General features: G+C 40.7%; 1 protein-coding gene across 2 annotated transcripts in view; it reads right to left on the reverse strand.

Annotated features, from left to right (window-relative positions):
* Positions 1-8,108: 8,108 nt before the first annotated feature.
* LOC124805020 (glutathione S-transferase D7-like) overlaps positions 8,109-19,095 on the reverse strand; it is an 87,026-nt gene continuing 76,039 nt past the window's right edge. For both annotated transcript variants that reach the window (XM_047265429.1, XM_047265428.1), the window contains exons 5-6: positions 16,496-16,663; positions 8,109-8,500 (exon numbers count right to left, since the gene is read on the reverse strand). In XM_047265429.1, the coding sequence (XP_047121385.1) occupies positions 8,342-8,500; positions 16,496-16,663 (327 nt within the window). In that variant the 3' untranslated portion in view covers positions 8,109-8,341. The remainder of the gene's footprint in view (positions 8,501-16,495; positions 16,664-19,095) is intronic.

A 19,095-nucleotide genomic window follows, 5' to 3' on the forward strand; every position in this document is an offset into this window, starting at 1 on the left:
GGCTAGAAATCGAAATCAATGAAGTCTTCTACTGGTTTTCTGCCTTATGGTTGACTATGTATGATACCACAGCCTGTATAGGATGCATAACTGATGCAGATCTATCTACATCCTGCTCACTAATTCTGCCTCAGGTCTGTTGTCATTTCTTTAAATTTCTTTCAGTTCAGAATGAAGTACACCTTCCTGAGTACTTCTACTCTCTTAAATAGGCCAACTTGAACCTTTCCTAACGTTTTATCTAGCTGCTTATGAGCTGTTGTACACCTATCATTAGTTTCTTTCTGGCCATTCTGTAAATAAGTTATTCTAGGTTTCTGTGCTTCAGTCAGTTGTCTGTTCTTAAATACTTCTGATATAGCCCCAATTAACTAGTTTTTGGCTCTTTTCACACTGCATAAGTAAAGTTGGTGTTTCTAAGCGACTCGCATCTTTCATTTTCTCAGTTTTAAAAATTTGTTAATATAATCTCTTCAATTTAATTTTCGATTTTTTTGTCTTTTCACTGTTTTTTTAAGCTGCTTTTAAATTTTGCTGCTCTTCTCTAAGATATTTCAGCAACATATAATCCCTGTCACTTACATTTTCATTAGACGATTCACCTCGCTCTTGGTTCATCATGGACAGGGAATGTCATCTGGTTAAGTGATTGCCAATATCAGTGAAATTCTCCAACAGCCGTGTAACTAGATATATTACTTTGATGACAACTAGTTTCGGCATTCCATTATGCCATCTTCAGGCCCCATATGCATCCCTCAAAATAAAATATAATGCCATACAGTGCCATATATCCCTGGATTTCGTGAATTCAACCGTTTCACAAGTTCTTCATTTGAAGACTTGATAGCTACCAAGTTTTCCAGTGAAGCACTGAAGACTTGATAGCTACCAAGTCTTCGAATGAAGAACTTGTGAAATGATTGAATTCACGAAACCCAGGGATATATGGCACTATATGGCATTATCGTTTATTTTGAGAGATGCATATGGGGCCTGAAAGTGGCATAGTGGAACGCCAAAACTGGTTGTCGTCAAAATGAAGTAAAATAACATCTTAGTTACACGGCTGTTGGAGAATTTCATTGATATTGACATTCACAATCACTGTCAGCAGGTACAGTGTCTGCTTTCCATTACTTCTAAACTATTTTGCACTTCTGAAATGTTTTGCAGGATATACTTTCGTCAAGTGTTTCTACACTTCATCATTTGAAACTGACATAATTTGGATCCCGTCATTTATTGCACTAGTAGAGTAACGTACCTCCCTATTCCTTAATAGTACAACATTTTTATTATCAACCATGTTTAAACGTTACTGATTTCTTTAGCTAAAATAAGCCTATTCATTTCATTATCTGCTGGCTCAATGCGGCTCTACGTCACGAGGGCATTCTGCCTTGCTCTGCACTGCCGCCCTGGTCTTTGCCACGCTACACTGCTTAGCCCTTTAAAGTGATAAGATCAGACGACATATTGTATTTTACGATACAAGGCCATCTGCATAGGCTGCATGTACTGGCTGGTCGGCTGGACACTTCCAGCGGTCACCCTACGGTTGCAGAAAGCATTGTATGCCTCCTGTTGCTGCCAGCTGCCTCCTCCTCTCCTGCTGTGTTCGTCTGTGAAGCAATACGTTGGCGTCGTAGCAGAGCCTCGCAGTCTTCTGCTCCTGATGTCAGTCTCTTACTTGTCATCCCACATCACTACCCTCTGCGTTCCACGCACCACATAATAATTTACAACAACATATACTGTCACTCAGTGTCACAAAATGTCACGTAGTATCTGTCAAAAAATTTTCCAAACGTCACTGTCAGTTTTTTCTCTACATTTCACTATTGTATCATACACCATGCTTTTTACGGCTACAGTCAAATGGGGTGAGTTGACACTGGGGTGAAGTTGGCCAAAAAGCTCAAAAAACAATTTATGTTGAGTTAGCTGTACCCTCCACATGTTGCCTTGGGTCAGATTAGTTAAATGGAAAAGAAAGAAAATAGAAAGCACACGTTTCTAATATGTACAGGAATGGAATATACGCCCTAATCCCCACCTCAACACTGTCTCTGTCAATCTCCTCCAATCCCTCACTCTCTCCACCACCTCCTCCTCCTCCCGTTTCCATTATCTCCTCCTCTCTGTTGTGACCTCGAGTCTTGTTTATTGTTATTGCAAATTCAGTCCGCCCCGATAGCTGAATGGTCAGCGTGACGGACTGCCGTCCTAAGGGGTCTGGGTTCGATTCCCGGCTGGGTCGGGGATTTTCTCCGCTCAGGGACTGGGTGTTGTGTTATCATCATTTCATCCCCATCTGGCGTGCAGGTCGCCCAATGTGATAATACCTGCACAAAGGCAGCCAGATCTGCCCCGTAAGGGGCCTCCCGGCCAATACGCCAAATGCTCATTTCATTTTCATTGCAAATTCAGATTCTATAGTAGTATTCCAATCATCAGCCAATAAACCAGAAAAACAACTCCAACACATTGTTGTCTTACGATTTATGTTTAAAAATATATATATATTGAGAAACAATATATATGGGATAAACAAGTTGTCTAATGGTTTATATGTCCCACTGCTGTAGTTAAAAATGGCTGCAAACAAAGGAAACAAAACTGCACATTTTTACAGCATAACACAGCAGAGGATTTTCTTTCTCGCAGTCGGCTTTAACAGAACACCTGTACATTATTGATTAAAAACATGTATTCTATGTCCGTCTGAATGTATGATAGTGTACTATGTAAATTTTGAAGTCAGTGACTCAAGTTATCAAGATTTTTGCTAATGACATTTCAGTAATATATATTTCACATACTGTATATTTATTTATATATTGTATATATTTCAAAAAATATATAATTTACATCACAATTATATTGCCTATTGTCTGTCTAAATTTTCATTAGAATATCGTGTAAAACTTCAAGTAAATCTACCCGGCTGGTGTGGCCGTGCGGCTCTAAGCACTTCAGTTTGAAACCGCGTGACCGCTATGGTCGCAGGTTCGAATCCTGCCTCAGGCATGGATGTGTGTGATGTCCTTAGGTTAGTTAGGTTTATGTAGTTCTAAGTTCTAGGGGACTAATGACCTCAGAAGTTAAGTCCCATAGTGCTCAAAGCCATTTGAAACATTTTTTCAAGTAAATCTGTCAATAATGTTTCAAGAATTTTGGTAACAAGGTTTCTCCTTTATGTATCACATATATATTTATTTATATAGCTTATGGCCACCCAAATATTCATTAGTGTGTCGTGTAAAAATCAGAATTACACCAGTCAAGAATTTTTTGAATTTTTTGCTAACATGTCCCCTTTATATATTACCTACTTATTTATATATTATATATATAGATAGATATATAAAAACATGCAAGTATTCGCATTCAATGCTGTGTCAAAATTTCAAGTCAATCCACAGACTACTTTTCAAGTTTTGCACACTAACATATGCAGACTGAATTTTTATACGTAAGGGTAACTACTCATTGGTGAGCTGAACTCTATTATTTTAGTTATTATATTTACTATTCTAAAGTTATTAATTGTTTTAGAAGGTATGACTAACTTTTTTAATGACCTAAAACTTTTATTCATATGAAACAACTTGTGCATGTGTGTCTCATGTACGTTGTACACTGACCCTTCACAACGACAGCTAGAGCAATGACTGAAGTTAATCTATTATGTCTATCTATTTATAGACAGATAAATAAAACTTGGTACATTCTTGATGGAATTAGGAGAAGCTAACCATCGTTTATCGAATACTTGTTTAATGAACGAATATTCGTAAATTCGGCAAGAATGTGACCTAATGAACGCAGCAACAATGTGATACAGTGGATACAGCAACAGTTCTCTATAATATTCTAGTGGTAGAGTAAGGAAGACATTGTTGGAAGTGCCTGTACGTCTACTTCAAATTTGTTATGTAGACCGCAGTTGCACTTGCTACAACTGAGATCGTTAAGAGTGGTCAGCGTTAAAATGCTACTTGTATCAAACATTACTTCAAGTAAATCTGTCAATAATGTTTCAAGATTTTTGGTAACAAGGTTTCTCCTCTATGTATTACATATGTACACTCCTGGAAATGGAAAAAAGAACACATTGACACCGGTGTGTCAGACCCACCATACTTGCTCCGGACACTGCGAGAGGGCTGTACAAGCAATGATCACACGCACGGCACAGCGGACACACCAGGAACCGCGGTGTTGGCCGTCGAATGACGCTAGCTGCGCAGCATTTGTGCACCGCCGCCGTCAGTGTCAGCCAGTTTGCCGTGGCATACGGAGCTCCATCGCAGTCTTTAACACTGGTAGCATGCCGCGACAGCGTGGACGTGAACCGTATGTGCAGTTGACGGACTTTGAGCGAGGGCGTATCGTGGGCATGCGGGAGGCCGGGTGGACGTACCGCCGAATTGCTCAACACGTGGGGCGTGAGGTCTCCACAGTACATCGATGTTGTCGCCAGTGGTCGGCGGAAGGTGCACGTGCCCGTCGACCTGGGACCGGACCGCAGCGACGCACGGATGCACGCCAAGACCGTAGGATCCTACGCAGTGCCGTAGGGGACCGCACCGCCACTTCCCAGCAAATTAGGGACACTGTTGCTCCTGGGGTATCGGCGAGGACCATTCGCAACCATCTCCATGAAGCTGGGCTATGGTCCTGCACACCGTTAGGCCGTCTTCCGCTCACGCCCCAACATCGTGCAGCCCGCCTCCAGTGGTGTCGCGACAGGAGTGAATGGAGGGACGAATGGAGACGTGTCGTCTTCAGCGATGAGAGGCGCTTCTGCCTTGGTGCCAATGATGGTCGTATGCGTGTTTGGCGCCATGCAGGTGAGCGCCACAATCAGGACTGCATACGACCGAGGCACACAGGGCCAACACCCGGCATCATGGTGTGGGGAGCGATCTCCTACACTGGCCGTACATCACTGGTGATCGTCAAGGGGACACTGAATAGTGCACGGTACATCCAAACCGTCATCGAACCCATCGTTCTACCATTCCTAGACCGGCAAGGGAACTTGCTGTTCCAACAGGACAATGCACGTCCGCATGTATCCCGTGCCACCCAACGTGCTCTAGAAGGTGTAAGTCAACTACCCTGGCCAGCAAGATCTCCGGATCTGTCCCCCATTGAGCATGTTTGGGACTGGATGAAGCGTCGTCTCACGCGGTCTGCATGTCCAGCACGAACGCTGGTCCAACTGAAGCGCCAGGTGGAAATGGCATGGCAAGCCGTTCCACAGGACTACATCCAGCATCTCTACGATCGTCTCCATGGGAGAATAGCAGCCTGCATTGCTGCGAAAGGTGGATATACACTGTACTAGTGCCGACATTGTGCATGCTCTGTTGCCTGTGTCTATGTGCCTGTGGTTCTGTCAGTGTGATCATGTGATGTATCTGACCCCAGGAATGCGTCAATAAAGTTTCCCCTTCCTGGGACAATGAATTCACGGTGTTCTTATTTCAATTTCCAGGAGTGTATTTATTTCTATAGCTTATGACCACCCAAATACTCATTAGAGTATCGTGTAAAAATCAGAATTACACCAGTCAAGAACTTTTTGAATTTTTTGCTAACAACATTTCCCTTCATATATTACCTACTTTTTTTATATATATATATATATATATATATATATATATATATATATATATATATATATATATATATATATATATATATATATATATATATATATATATATATAAAAAAAACTCTTTGTCTTTAAATATGTCTGCTTGCGTCTGTATATGTGTGGATGGATATGTGTGTGTGTGTGTGTGTGTGAGTGTATACCCGTCCTTTTTTCCCCCTAAGGTAAGTCTTTCCGCTCCCGGGATTGGAATGACTCCTTACCCTCTCCCTTAAAACCCACATCCTTTCGTCTTTCCCTCTCCCTCCCTCTTTCCTGATGAGGCAACAGTTTGTCGTGAAAGCTTGAATTTTGTGTGTATGTTTGTGTGTCTGTCGACCTGCCAGCACTTTCATTTGGTAAGTCACATCATCTTTGTTTTTATATACGTATATATATATAAACCCGCTGAATTTAAGCATATTACTAAGCGGAGGAAAAGAAGAAATATAGCCAGGATGTTTTAGAACCATCTCACAGAAATTCCTGAAGGAACCCATATACACAGGATTTATGGTCGTCATAGTAAAATACAAGGTGATCAATTAGTTTTTGGTGCTAAAAAAGAAGAATGTTTTTACAGAAGTTCGCAAAGCAAATTTTTTATCACATTTTCTTGTCCTTAAAATTTATTTGTATGTTACTTTCAAATTGTATTAAAATTTAATTATTAAGCCACAGTTATTTTTCAATTATTGACAAAGTTTCAGAACACTCACGGTCACCCTAGAGTCACAAATAATCCGCAATTATTACATAACAGACAACTTCACTCCCAGTTGGGACTGAAAAGGAATGATACAGCTGTTTTAACTTTAATATCTGTTAGGGCAAAAAGTAGTGAAGTTCAAAAACATATTACTGCAGCTCCATACCGTTGCTGAGTACTGAAGAAAAACCATCACATTAATTTTATTGGTTTCAGGAATATTGAAGTTTAAAGTCCAAAATCAATTAACTTCACCCCATTTGACAGTACTACTAATCATCCCTTTACATACGATCTCTGACACTGTTCATCTTCATCTTCTCTTCAGGTATTAGGCAGGAATTGCCTGTTACGGTACCAATCTCTGTCGGGGTCTCCCTCTGTCTCTTCTCCCATGACACTTACAATTTCTTGCCTTTAAGGGAAGTCTCCCACTCTCCATTCTTTTAGATGTTTGTTCCATTTTCTTCTATAGTCTCGAATTTTATCATTGAGCTAAATATTTGCAGTTCTTCGCTGTTCAAAGGGTTATTACTGTCATAAAATCACTGTTCAGTACGTACTCTGGTCTCTGGTGCTAACAGAAGATGTGTACACCTGAGGGTTATTCGGAAATTTGAAAGTCTGTCACATCTCGCGATTGTTCCCTGTAAACCACTCTCCTTACTTCTTCTAATGTTGTGCATTCACTGTGGTGGAGGCACTCAGTCATGACCTCGTATAGAAATGGTGCTGTAATTGTAGTAATCATAGGAAGTCTTTAAATACTTTGCAGTAAGGAGTACAATATTTTTTCTTTTTCAAGGTATGCCTTTTATTAATTCCTGCAGTTTTTTATCATAGCACCGTCAATACCACACATGGTGTGGTGCACAATATGATTAATCCTAAAATTCGGAACTCACTCTCAAATTAAATCTTTAATCAGTCCAGGCTCACGTACACATCCACACTAATCACTGGCTATCGACTAAGGTTTTTTTATCTAGGGAAATAATTAATAACCGACAGTACTTTATGTTGTGGCTCCCTACAAGGAATGTCATCAGAGTTTCTGTCATCACATGAGAGCTTCTGGGGCAAGTGTTTTAGCCAATCACAGCAAAGGTTTTCACATGCTACTACATACAGGGTATGGTAGAACCTTGTTTGACCAACAGCAAACAGACATTCTTCCCAAGCGGGTGACGCCATCGCGCATCATCAATGTGTCATGCTTGAACCTCCACAATCCTCTTGCCCAGAGAGCAGGTCTTGTGACATTATTTCACCGTATTCCAAATATTCAATATAAATACGACAACACGATTAATTTGACTTAGAATATTTGTAATGTAAAAATTTTTGTCTTTTGATAAGTATGAACTAAAAATTAATAAAATTCGAAAGCAACATCCCCCAAACAACCGCCACCTGTCGGCTAGACCTTATACCTTCATATAATGTTGTGAACCAAATTGTTAGTTGACATCTGCATTAGGCATACATTTATAATATTGTCACTGAAGCTTGTTTAGCAAGTTCTACATTATCTTTGCTGAGTGAACATTTTTAAAAATATTTTTAATTGTTCCTGTTTTGTAGGCTGATGTTGTTCAATAAATATCTGTTGCTCTTTATGTTTCTTTAGTCTTAAATACAGACATATGATGAGAACAGTAGCCAAAAGAATGAAGACATAAACAAATTTATTAAGTGATTCAGACGGTTTTATCCACAAAATATTCACAATGACCATGGGCACAAACAGGAATTGTTTTCCTTTATTAACAAATCTCACTTACATCTTTGAGTCACTGTAGACATATTTTCATTCATTTAAAACAGGGACAGCGCTGCTCTCAGCACAGTCTAAAGATTTTTTTAACTAAATCTTTTTGCAAGAATACATCACTGACAGCACTGCCGTAGCAATTCATGAAGTTCCTTTTATTAAAAGTCAGATGTGTTACAATCTGTTACACCTATCTCAAGTATGCCTTGGGCCCCAGGAGGCTCTTGATGCCGTCTCCGATAATTTTTTCGCCTTCTGCGTTTGCTTCCTCGTAGCCACGGAATGTGCTTCTGCAGCGTTTCAGCCAGTCACGAATCTTAGGATAAGCACTCATGTCCACTCCTATCGCCTGTTGAACAGAGAAGTATGTAATGACGATTCTGCTCATTAAATTGATGAACAGTTATCACTGCTGTTGCACATATAGTGTGAAGTAATGACAATTAAAATAACAGAGAAACTTTTGGTGTAAAGTTTTACTTTTTGATGTGTTTCTTAACATAAGAGATAATTAGTAAATACACAGTTGCATTCCATTAGGCTGTATGTCTGAAGTCATTACTTGCCATTTACTCGGTGAAATTACTATATCATGTGGTTATAATTAAAGTGCAGGTGCTCACAGATGTCCAGTTTGGGCTGTAAGCAACGCTTGATAGCGAAACTTAGATATATTAATGTGTTAATGCGGAATCTCGGTGTTTATGATGTCATATCTCCTGATCTACGTGAGATAAAGTGAGAAGAAATATTATAATCATGTACATTCAGTGGCATAAGTGGATACTGTCGACAGAATGTGTTGCGCATTGAGTTAGAAGCAAAGAAGTAATAAATTTAAAAGTCATACACAATGCTGCGCCGTGCGGAATTAGCCGAGCAGTCTACGGCGCTGCAGTCCTGGAGTGAGCGACTGGTCCCGGCGGAGGTTCGAGTCCTCCATGGGGCATGGGTGTGTGTGTTTGTCCTTAGGATAATTTAGGTTAAGTAGTGAGTAAGCTTAGGAACTGATGACCTTAGCAGTTAAGTCCCTTAAGAAAACACAAACACACAGCCCGGTGAAAAAATATTTTAGGAGCTAATCGACAGAATGTGCTCTCATCACACACCCCTTTTGCTCTCCCATCTTTCCGTACCAGAACTGGTTTCCATAACTGAGTACCGCCCATGTGACCAGATTAGGCAACGTTTTGCCATTTGGGTATGATAGAATACTGAGTAAATTTTTTAAAGAAATGCAACTATCGCCTTTTGGGTGAAGTTTTTATTGATTAACGTGATTTTTGAGCAACAGAAAAAAATCGAAATATGTTTTCATGCAATGATTTTAATTATATGTTATTTTTAATTATATGTACCACTCCACTGCTTTGTGAAATACTGAAATACCGCAATCTCAAAGTTCTACCAGCCACCACATAACGACTCCAGTACTAACATTAAATTGTCGTAGATAGGTAACTAGGCTATTACAGTAGTGTGTACTTATTTTTGACTCAACATAACGCCAGCAGACGAATCAAAAGCGGTTTTCCTCTTCTATCGTGTTACAAATATGTCCATAATAGAAACCATCACAACAGCACACAGTACAAAAACTATAAACGGTATCACATACATTAAATTCAACAGCAAGTAAGAACTGAACTGATTAGCAAAACAACAACTGAGATCAAACAAGACCATCAATATGTCTTGACTAAAATGGGGCTGGGCGATAGCCAATACTGCTACGGATGTATAGGTAGTTTGAATCTTTAGTTGGCCTTGCTGACTATCGATAGTGCAAATCCCTTTTTCGTTGTACAATTAAAAATCAAAATATCTTTCAGTTTCACTACATGGCAAATAGGCCATGTGCAATTTCATTTAGCTGATTCGGAGAGGAGGGGTTTCGGACGCACTGGACCCTCCTCCCCTTTAGCTACGTACTTGACTCGGTGAGTAACATGGGGTGTTACCTCATCTTCTATGAAAACAGTGGCTTAGACGCAGCTGCTCTCTTCCAAAGCCGAAAGGTGCCAGGAATCGAACGTACATTAAATTCAACTGCAAGTAAGAGCTGAACTGATTAATAAAACAATAGGTGAGCTCCAACAAGGCCAGCAGTTTGTCTGGTTTAAAACGGGTATGGGCGATAGCGAATAGTTTCATGATTTTTTTTCATAATGCGGGGCCACAATCATTATATATTTCTTTAAAGTCAGTACCGCCATTACAGTGTTGTTTATTTACAGTGTTACATTTACACTTACACAATCATTATTTCGGCTTCAAAGTGCAATTATCAAGTGTTTTAAGTGTTATAAATTGCCTGTGGTGGCATACTGTCATATTAAAAGAACGCTATTAGACACATTGTCTAAGAGTCGATATTTCTGGCAGAGCCTACTGTTTTGTTTCATTACTGTGTACACCATCTTGACTGCAGTCAAGAAATATCGACTCTTAGACAATGCGTCTAATAGTATATTTTAGCCGGCCGCAGTGGTCTCGTGGTTCTAGGCGCTCAGTCCGGAGCCGCGGGACTGCTACGGTCGCAGGTTCGAATCCTGCCTCGGGCATGGATGTGTGTGATGTCCTTAGGTTAGTTAGGTTTAAGTAGTTCTAAGTTCTAGGGGACTGATGACCACAGATGTTAAGTCCCATAGTGCTCAGAGCCATTTTGAGTATATTTTAATACGACAGTATGCCATCCCAGGCAATATAACACTTAAAACACTTGATAATGGCACTTTGAAGCCGAAATCATAATTGTGTAAGTGTAAATGTAACACTGCAAGCCGGCCGGAGTGGCCGTGCGGTTCTAGGCGCTACAGTCTGGAACCGCTCGACCGCTACGGTCGCAGGTTCGAATCGTGCCTCGGGCATGGATGTGTGTGATGTCCTTAGGTTAGTTGGGTTTAAGTAATTCTAAGTTCTAGGGGACTGATGACCTCAGAAGTTAAGTCTCATAGTGCTCAGAGCCATTTGAACCATTTTTGAACACTGCAAATAAACAACAGTGTAATGGTGGTACTGACTTTGAAGAAATGGATGCACAGATAGTTTAAATTTATCGTTGGTCTTGCTGACTATCAATAGTTCATATCGCTTTTTCGTTGTACGATTAAAAATCAAAATATTTTTCAGTTCCAATACATGGGAACTAGGCCATGTGTAATTTCATTTAGGTGATGGAGGGGATGGGTGTCCTGACACTCTGGACCCCCCCCCCCCCCCCTCCTTTAGCTACGTCCTTGAATGGGTGAGTTACATAAGGTGTTGCCCCATCTTGTTTGCAAACCGCGATTTAAACACAGCAGCGCTCTTCCAAAGCAGAAATCATATGCTGTCTCGATAACGTGCAGATGTCATGGTCGACCTGACAGGTCTTCTAGGTGTATTCCCTTCAAAGAGGAACGGACTGAGATTAAACGTGCTTCTGAATTCACAGCAGATAGTCACCTACGGCAAGTGCAATGGCTCTTGTGCACAACAAAGGCTTTAACAGTACCCCAAATTCAGCAGTTCTGTGTGTTCACTGCAGCCTGTAGTTTAAAATGTGCCTGGCCACATACCATCAACTTCGATCCGTGCCAGAAGCTGGAGAGCAAAATCAGAACGTTGTCGTGGATCATAACGTTTCAATTGCTAGACCACGTGGATCTTCTTACCAGTGTGATGTAGACCGCAGAACGTTCCATACTGTTGACGATTTCGTGATACTGCACGAGCACTAGCACTGCTTGGGGCACATGTGGTGTGGTCAGTTACAGCAACAGCAACCTCGTCAATAACTTAAACTGGGATAGAACACCTTCCTCTTCCAGGTGCCACACCAAGCTCACCCGAGTTTTCGAATTTCATTGTAATCTTCTTTAAACCACTTAACTACATCGGTCCTTTCCTCAGAGATTTCAGACGGCGACACTCTCTCGAAGTAGCACCGTAATTGCTTCCGTCCACACAAAGGGGTTATATTAAAGACAAGGTGTACAGCAATAACCCCAAAAACCATTGCTGAGCTGAAAACAGTCATTCAGGAAGTCATCGACGGTATCGATGTTCCGACATTTCAGCGGATCATGCAGAACGCTATTCGTCTGTGCCACATCATTGCCTATCATGACAGGCATATCGAACATGTCATTACTTAAATGTAAATATCTGTAATGAAGTTTATACGTTGAATAAAGTGTGTGGACGCCGTAGTTTGTAACTAATTTAAGTTTTTTTCATATAGTTCAATTATTGTTACCCTGCATATACATTTACAGGCGCCGGAGCCTGTAATTTTGACACTCTGTCCCATCTACAACACCTAGAAGTGTGTAACATGAATTGTGAAGCACCTTGTATAAATACAATGTTAGTCCACTTGCAGAAAAACAATTACTAATTTTCAAGAACATTGTATTTCAATTTCCAGGTATCAAGATTTCTCCATTACGCCTGATTAAAAAATTATTTCCGCTTCTTGGATACATAATGGAAGATCAATCAGATGTAACAAGAATTGTTTCAGTATCGTCCTGTGGCGCCCCTACAGTGATTTCTTTGTTCCTCATCCTGATCGACAGAGGTGGCGCAGTGGTTAGCTCACTGGACTCCCATTCGGGGGGACGACGGTTGAAACCTGCGTCCGGCCATCCTGATTTAGGTTTTCCGTGATCCCTAAATCGCTTCCAGCAAATGCCGGGATGGTTCCTTTGAAAGGGCATGGCCGACTTCCTTCCCCATCCTCTCCTAATCCGATGCGACCGAAGACATTGCTGTTAGGTCCCCTCCCCCAAACCAGCCAACCCATTCTGAAAATAATGTTCCACTGTGACCAGTCCTTGCCTTTATTAATGCAACCTTCTGCACGTAGGACGATGAAAAGAAAAAATATAGCGTACTTGGGTGTTTTTCTTTCAAGAAAATCATTTAAGAGTCAGTATTACACAGATTTTTAATAGGGTCGGAACTGGGATGTTTGTATAGCTACTTAAAAGTCCCCATTCGTCTTCTAAAATATTAAAAAGACTCCATACCCCTGGTCTACTCCTCCCCCCTTCCCCCTCCCGACAAACCATCAAAAGTGCGCTCTTGTTTCCAGTAACTTTGAGGAGAACGCAAGCAATGAGCCTGGCCTAGTATTATTTACATTTATCTTAGCACTTTTTTTTCAGGAGATTTGACAACAGTATGCCTCAGTCTATCTGTGATAGCGATGTATTGCATATTTTGTGTATTTATAGAGAATAATTTTAGTAATACACATGAAAAACCTACAACAAACGTGGGTTTTTGCTTTTGAGAGAGTTAATTATATTTTTTACTTTTTATTAGTAGAGAATCGAGTAACTGTAAGATATTGTATGTAAGCCGGCCGGTGTGGCCAAGCGGTTCTAGGCACTTCAGTCTGGAACTGCGCGACCGCTACGGTCGCAGGTTCGAATCCTGCCTCGGGCATGGATGTGTGTGATGTCCTTAGGTTAGTTAGGTTAAAGTAGTTCTAAGTTCTAGGGGACTGATGACCTCAGATGTTAAGTCTCATAGTGCTCAGAGCCATTTGAACCGTTTTGTTGTATGTATATGGTATTGGCCATGGCTTCTGGTACGTATTCTGTCTCTTTATCCTTTGAACTGTCCAAATTAATCTTCCGCAGTACTTCATGGACATGATTAATTCATATGTAGCACATCTGAGTGCCTTCACATTATTCCGTAGCTTTCTTTGTAGTAAATAAATTCTCACATTCTTAACTGATTTTATGGTTTCGCTTTTAACTCTGGCCATATATTCAACTGCGGTAACTGAATTGTTAATTTTAGACGTCATACAGAGAATATTTAATTTTTTAATCTTTTTCATTGTGGCTTCATAGTATTTCTTGTAACATGAGATCAGTCCTAGTTCTCCGCTTGTCCGAACTGTTTAATGTAATTTTCTTTCCACATTTGTCATCTACAGTTTTTACAACCACATAACTAATGCTATTCATTTTGAATAGCACCAATGTTTACAGTTTGGGCGCATATAGTACACTCATGGTTAGCGGTTACCATAAGAAGTTATTCGTATAGATGCAGACTTACCACATACGAGTACATAAAGATTCTAAAAAGGCACCCTTCTTCGAAGAAACATTCCAAATCTATTCATCCAGAGAAACTTTAATGAACTGAGACAAGCTCCTCAACATACACAAGCTTCTTATGAAGCTCATTTGTGGGTACCTAACCGATGTGTGTGTGTGTGTGTGTGTGTGTGTGTGTGTGTGTGTGTGTGTGTGAGTGAATGAGAGAGAGAGGGGGGGGTGGGGGGGGGAGGGAGAGAGAGAATAGCTCTGTAACATTATCTTGGAGCAATTAGCAATTATAGCTCTGATCTCCTCAATAAGTGAGCTGGCACAGTGGTTGTGGTTAAGAAATTAGGCTTACATTCAGGAGCATGATAGTTAAAATCTGAATCCAGCCACAATGACTTAGGTTTGCCGCGATTTCCGGCAGTTAATTAATGCCAATTTCAGGATGGTTTCCACAGAAACATGGCATGATTTCCCTTCTCATCCATCTCCTGTCCGAGTTTGTGGCCCGTTTCTAATAACCTTATCATTGACTGGACATCAAACATTTAAATTCCTTTTTCTGACCTTCTCCTGCTTCATCCAACCCAAGAAATTTCCAAAACATTTTGCATAGTTCTGTTCGACTGAGCTCAATTAAAATGTCATTGTGGCTCTTACCAATAATACTACGGATCCTTAAATATGTGGACCTGATACTAATATAAATATTTCCGATTATTTCTATTTGTGATACCCTTACCATCTCCTCCTCGCCCATAGAGGAGACAGACATGTCTTACCTAACTGATAGTTATTTCCAGTTCATTTAGATGTGTTTGGGTGAAATTGCTCCAGACATGTAACTCCTCTACCGTTACCCACAACCTCTAATAGTACTGATCTAGCGAATCTCATCCCCACAATATATTTTTCCAGACAGTAAACCTCTTGCGTATTAAGATTGGTTAAAATTGTTCGACACGTTCCGGAGTTATAAGATGGTATCCAAACGTACTCAAAATTTGAATTTTGAAATGGTTACGAGTACGCAGAAATACCACTCTGTTTCTCTTCATACATTTTTCTTGTATCAGTATCCTCAGCGACTGCGAGCGGGTTGGTTTAGGTAGTTGTTGGCGATAGTATTTTCATTGTGGTTTGCGACGGCTGATCTGGAAGTGCAACTTGTCTGTACAAATTTTTGTTTTTAAAATTATAAAAATCACTACAGAAACGGGTCAAAACATTTGGAAACAGCGCCTTAGGCCAGAAACAGTTTTGCGACTGGCACAAGCATTACAAAAACGGGAGAATATCGTCCAGTGATGACGATCCCTTCGGTACGTCTGCAATCGCCATCCACGGAAGTGAAGGTGTGGTACTGCCAGATTGTAGACAGGCTGTCTAAGACCTCTTTAACATCTGGGACCTGATGTATGGTACGTTTGAGTGTATTCTGTTAGTAGAACTGACATGAGAAAAATTGCGGCGCAGTTTGTGGCATGATGGATACAAACTGACCAGAACATCATCGCGTGGAAGTCTGTAGAAGGGAACGTAAACAGCTCCTTCGAGACGACTCAAACTTTCTTTCAAAGGTCATTATCAGCGACAGAAGTTTTGTTAATGGCTATGACTCCAAATAAAAAAAAACAGCAGATGTAGTGGAGAAGTGCTCCTTAATCATGGCCAAAAGAAAACTAGACTAGTCTACAATAAATTTAATTCTTTGGTGATGTGGTATATTGACGAGAACCTTCATAACGAATTCGTTCCTCCGACTAGGTGGTGAATAAACTGTTCTACCGCGACGTTCTAAGATGATTGAGGAGGGAGATAAACAGAAAACATCCATAGAAGTGGTGTACGAAAGACTAGGTTCTCCATCAAAACAAGCACGACCGCATACAGCCTACGTAATTCAGCATTTTTTCACTAAAAAGAAGGTAACAGTTGTTCTCTACGTGTCTTAATCTCCAGACTTTGCTCCGTAAGACATCTTACACTTTCCCAAAATGAAAATCAAACTGAATGGGCAGTGATTTTGTTTAGTGGAGGAGGCTTAAGCGAACCGCAGAGGGTACTAAACACGCTAATAAAGACAGGCATTTCAAAAGTGGCAGATAAATTGGTATTGAGGATAAAGATGTACAATAAGGTCTAGGTAAGACATAATAATTTTAATCAACATACAACTACATCAGAAACTTTTTCATAACAGCTCGTATTTCCATTTTTCTAACAGAAGTACTGCTCTTCAAGATAGTAACAGAATAACGCCACTGAGTTGTCATTGTGGTGCAGCTTACCTCCAGACTGGCAACTGTAACCGAGCAGGATATATCGGCCACGGTCGCATGGTCTCCAGCTACCCATCCACTTGGCTCAAGGTACTTCTCCAGGTTTCCAAGAGCCTCGTATATGGCATCTCTCGCGTCCGCATCCACATTTCTTTTCCCCAGGAAGAAAACCGGATACTGCAATTGATGAAAGCGTTATCAATATAATGTACAGGTATACAAACTTCGGAACACACAGTAATGGATATTTATAATGACTGGACACTGTCGATAAAAATACAGACATTCACACGAAATCAGAAAATAGGAAACTTCAGATTCTACATTTGCACAGTGTGTCTGTTCCTATCGTAATTTATTCAAAATCTACTTTACTGATTTACTTATTACTTTATAACTACACCCTCCGATACAAGTAACTAAGCTGGCCACGTGAGCACATATATCGTTGTTAATGTCTGGCTGTTGGTTTTGGGGTGATCATATGGGACGTTATATTCCTACTTATGTGAAAGGGATGGATAGAAAAAGCTGTGAATATTAAGTATCTTCTACGAAGCAAAAAGAGGATTTTGACTATGTATATCATACATTTGAACTTCTTTTCCAGATATACAGTAGTTTGCTGTCTTAAACTGTAACTTGCAACTGCTAACGCTAGGGCTGTTTTGTTTGTGAATAACACAAATATAACTGAGGATGATTCAAATATGATCTGAATTCTGTAATTAATAATGTCCTTTAGAGAAACAGATATTGATTCACAACTGAAAAACTGAGTTTTAATTGAAATATAATACAGAATACCCGATTCTTAACTCTGGTGGAAGGTTTGTATTCACGACTTCCTGCAAAAGGCGAATGCAGCTGCCTTAACTGTAAGGTTATTAGCACCAGTGATACGCAGAAACTATTTTTCACACTATCATTTCTTGATGTAACATGCTATAATACTTTAGGTAGATTAGCCCACGACAAAAATATTTTAGGTCACAGATCATATATGATGTTAATTAACCGGACTAACGTAGGACTGTTTAACAATCTCGATGTTCTAGCGCTGACATCACAGAACATACGCTCCCTTACAAAATTTGTTGTTGGATCTGTGAACTTTTTAAAACAGAATAACAGTAACAATGCATATACAGTGGGAAATGTCAAAGCTACTGTTTTAAAGAGTATTCAGGATTCAACCTTCGCTGTTGGCACAATAAGCTCATATTTGTCAATGAAAAACATAAATAGTGGATATTCGCCTGTATTGATGTATTTCGTGAACGATTTTTCTGCTTAAAAGGGCATCCTCAGATAATACCGAATATTATATAGCCCAAATTAAGATGGATGGATCAGGTAAATAAGAAATTCTGAGAGGAACAAAGTGTGAACGTGCTACGGCATTAATGTATTTCGTGAACCGATTTTCGGCTTCAAACGGTATTGTCTGAGGAGAAGAAAATGCCACTTATATTACTTGCCTCTCAGGTTTGGTTGTCTAACGGTAAGACACGTGCCTGAAAACCGAGAGGTCTCGAAATCGAATCCCAGTTGGACTACAGAATACTTCAGACTCCCTTTAACATACCCATAACCTCTCAGTGATGTGAAGTTTCAGCAGTAACGACAGGCGATTCCGATTCAACGTTAAACTATAGTTCCACACATGACGCCAAAGTGACGACCAATTGAAAGACTTCCACCAGACCGCTGCGCCAGAATTATCGTCATCATTTGTCTACGGCACCAAAATAAGTAGAGCCGGGACCGGTTACATGAGCAGGTACCTGAATGAGAAATTGATTAATTGCTCTAATCAGCCTAATATACGTCCGCCCCTGGTAGCTGAGTGGTCAGCGCGACAGAATGTCAATCCTCAGGGCCCGGTTTCGATTCCCGGCTGGATCGGAGATTTTCTCCGCTCAGCGACTGGGTGTTGTGTTGTTCTAATCATTACCATTTCATCCCCATCGACGCGCAAGTCGCCGAAGTGGCGCCAAATTGAAAGACTTGCACCCGGCGAACGGTCTACCCGATGGGAGGCCCTAATCACACGACATTTCCATTTTAGCCTAACGTGTGAGGGGCGCTCAATAAGTGATGCAACACTTTTTTCTGGAAGTAGGTTGGTTGTATTCAGAATTGCCATACGTCATGTTATTACCTTCTCTTTTGGTTACAAAACCCCATTTTTTAACATAAACTCCTTTCAATACGACGGTCTTACGCTACCTTACAGGGAGGGCCTGCACGTCCGCACAGTACTGCGCTAACGGTCGACGTAGGAGCTTGTGACGATGTTCGACAAACGATTGCCACGATCAGCCTCGTTACATCCAAGATGGCCCTTCGTGGTCTTTTATGATCTTCTGTTGGGCTGCGAGTAGGCCAGCGGACACACACCTTTCAGTACTCCAACTGAGTTCATTTGAGAGCCGAGCTGTCTGACTGTGATCCATCGATCACATAGAATGAGAGTGGTCGCACATCCCAACATTGCAGCTGTCACAGCTGTGTGCGGCCGGCCAGCGCGCGGGAGGTCAGACAATCTCACGTGACCTTACTGCGATGACGGCAGATGCCTCGCCAAAGATTCACCAAGCTTTTGT

This window comes from Schistocerca piceifrons, chromosome 7, assembly GCF_021461385.2.
Source record: "Schistocerca piceifrons isolate TAMUIC-IGC-003096 chromosome 7, iqSchPice1.1, whole genome shotgun sequence".
Lineage (NCBI taxonomy): Eukaryota > Metazoa > Arthropoda > Insecta > Orthoptera > Acrididae > Schistocerca > Schistocerca piceifrons.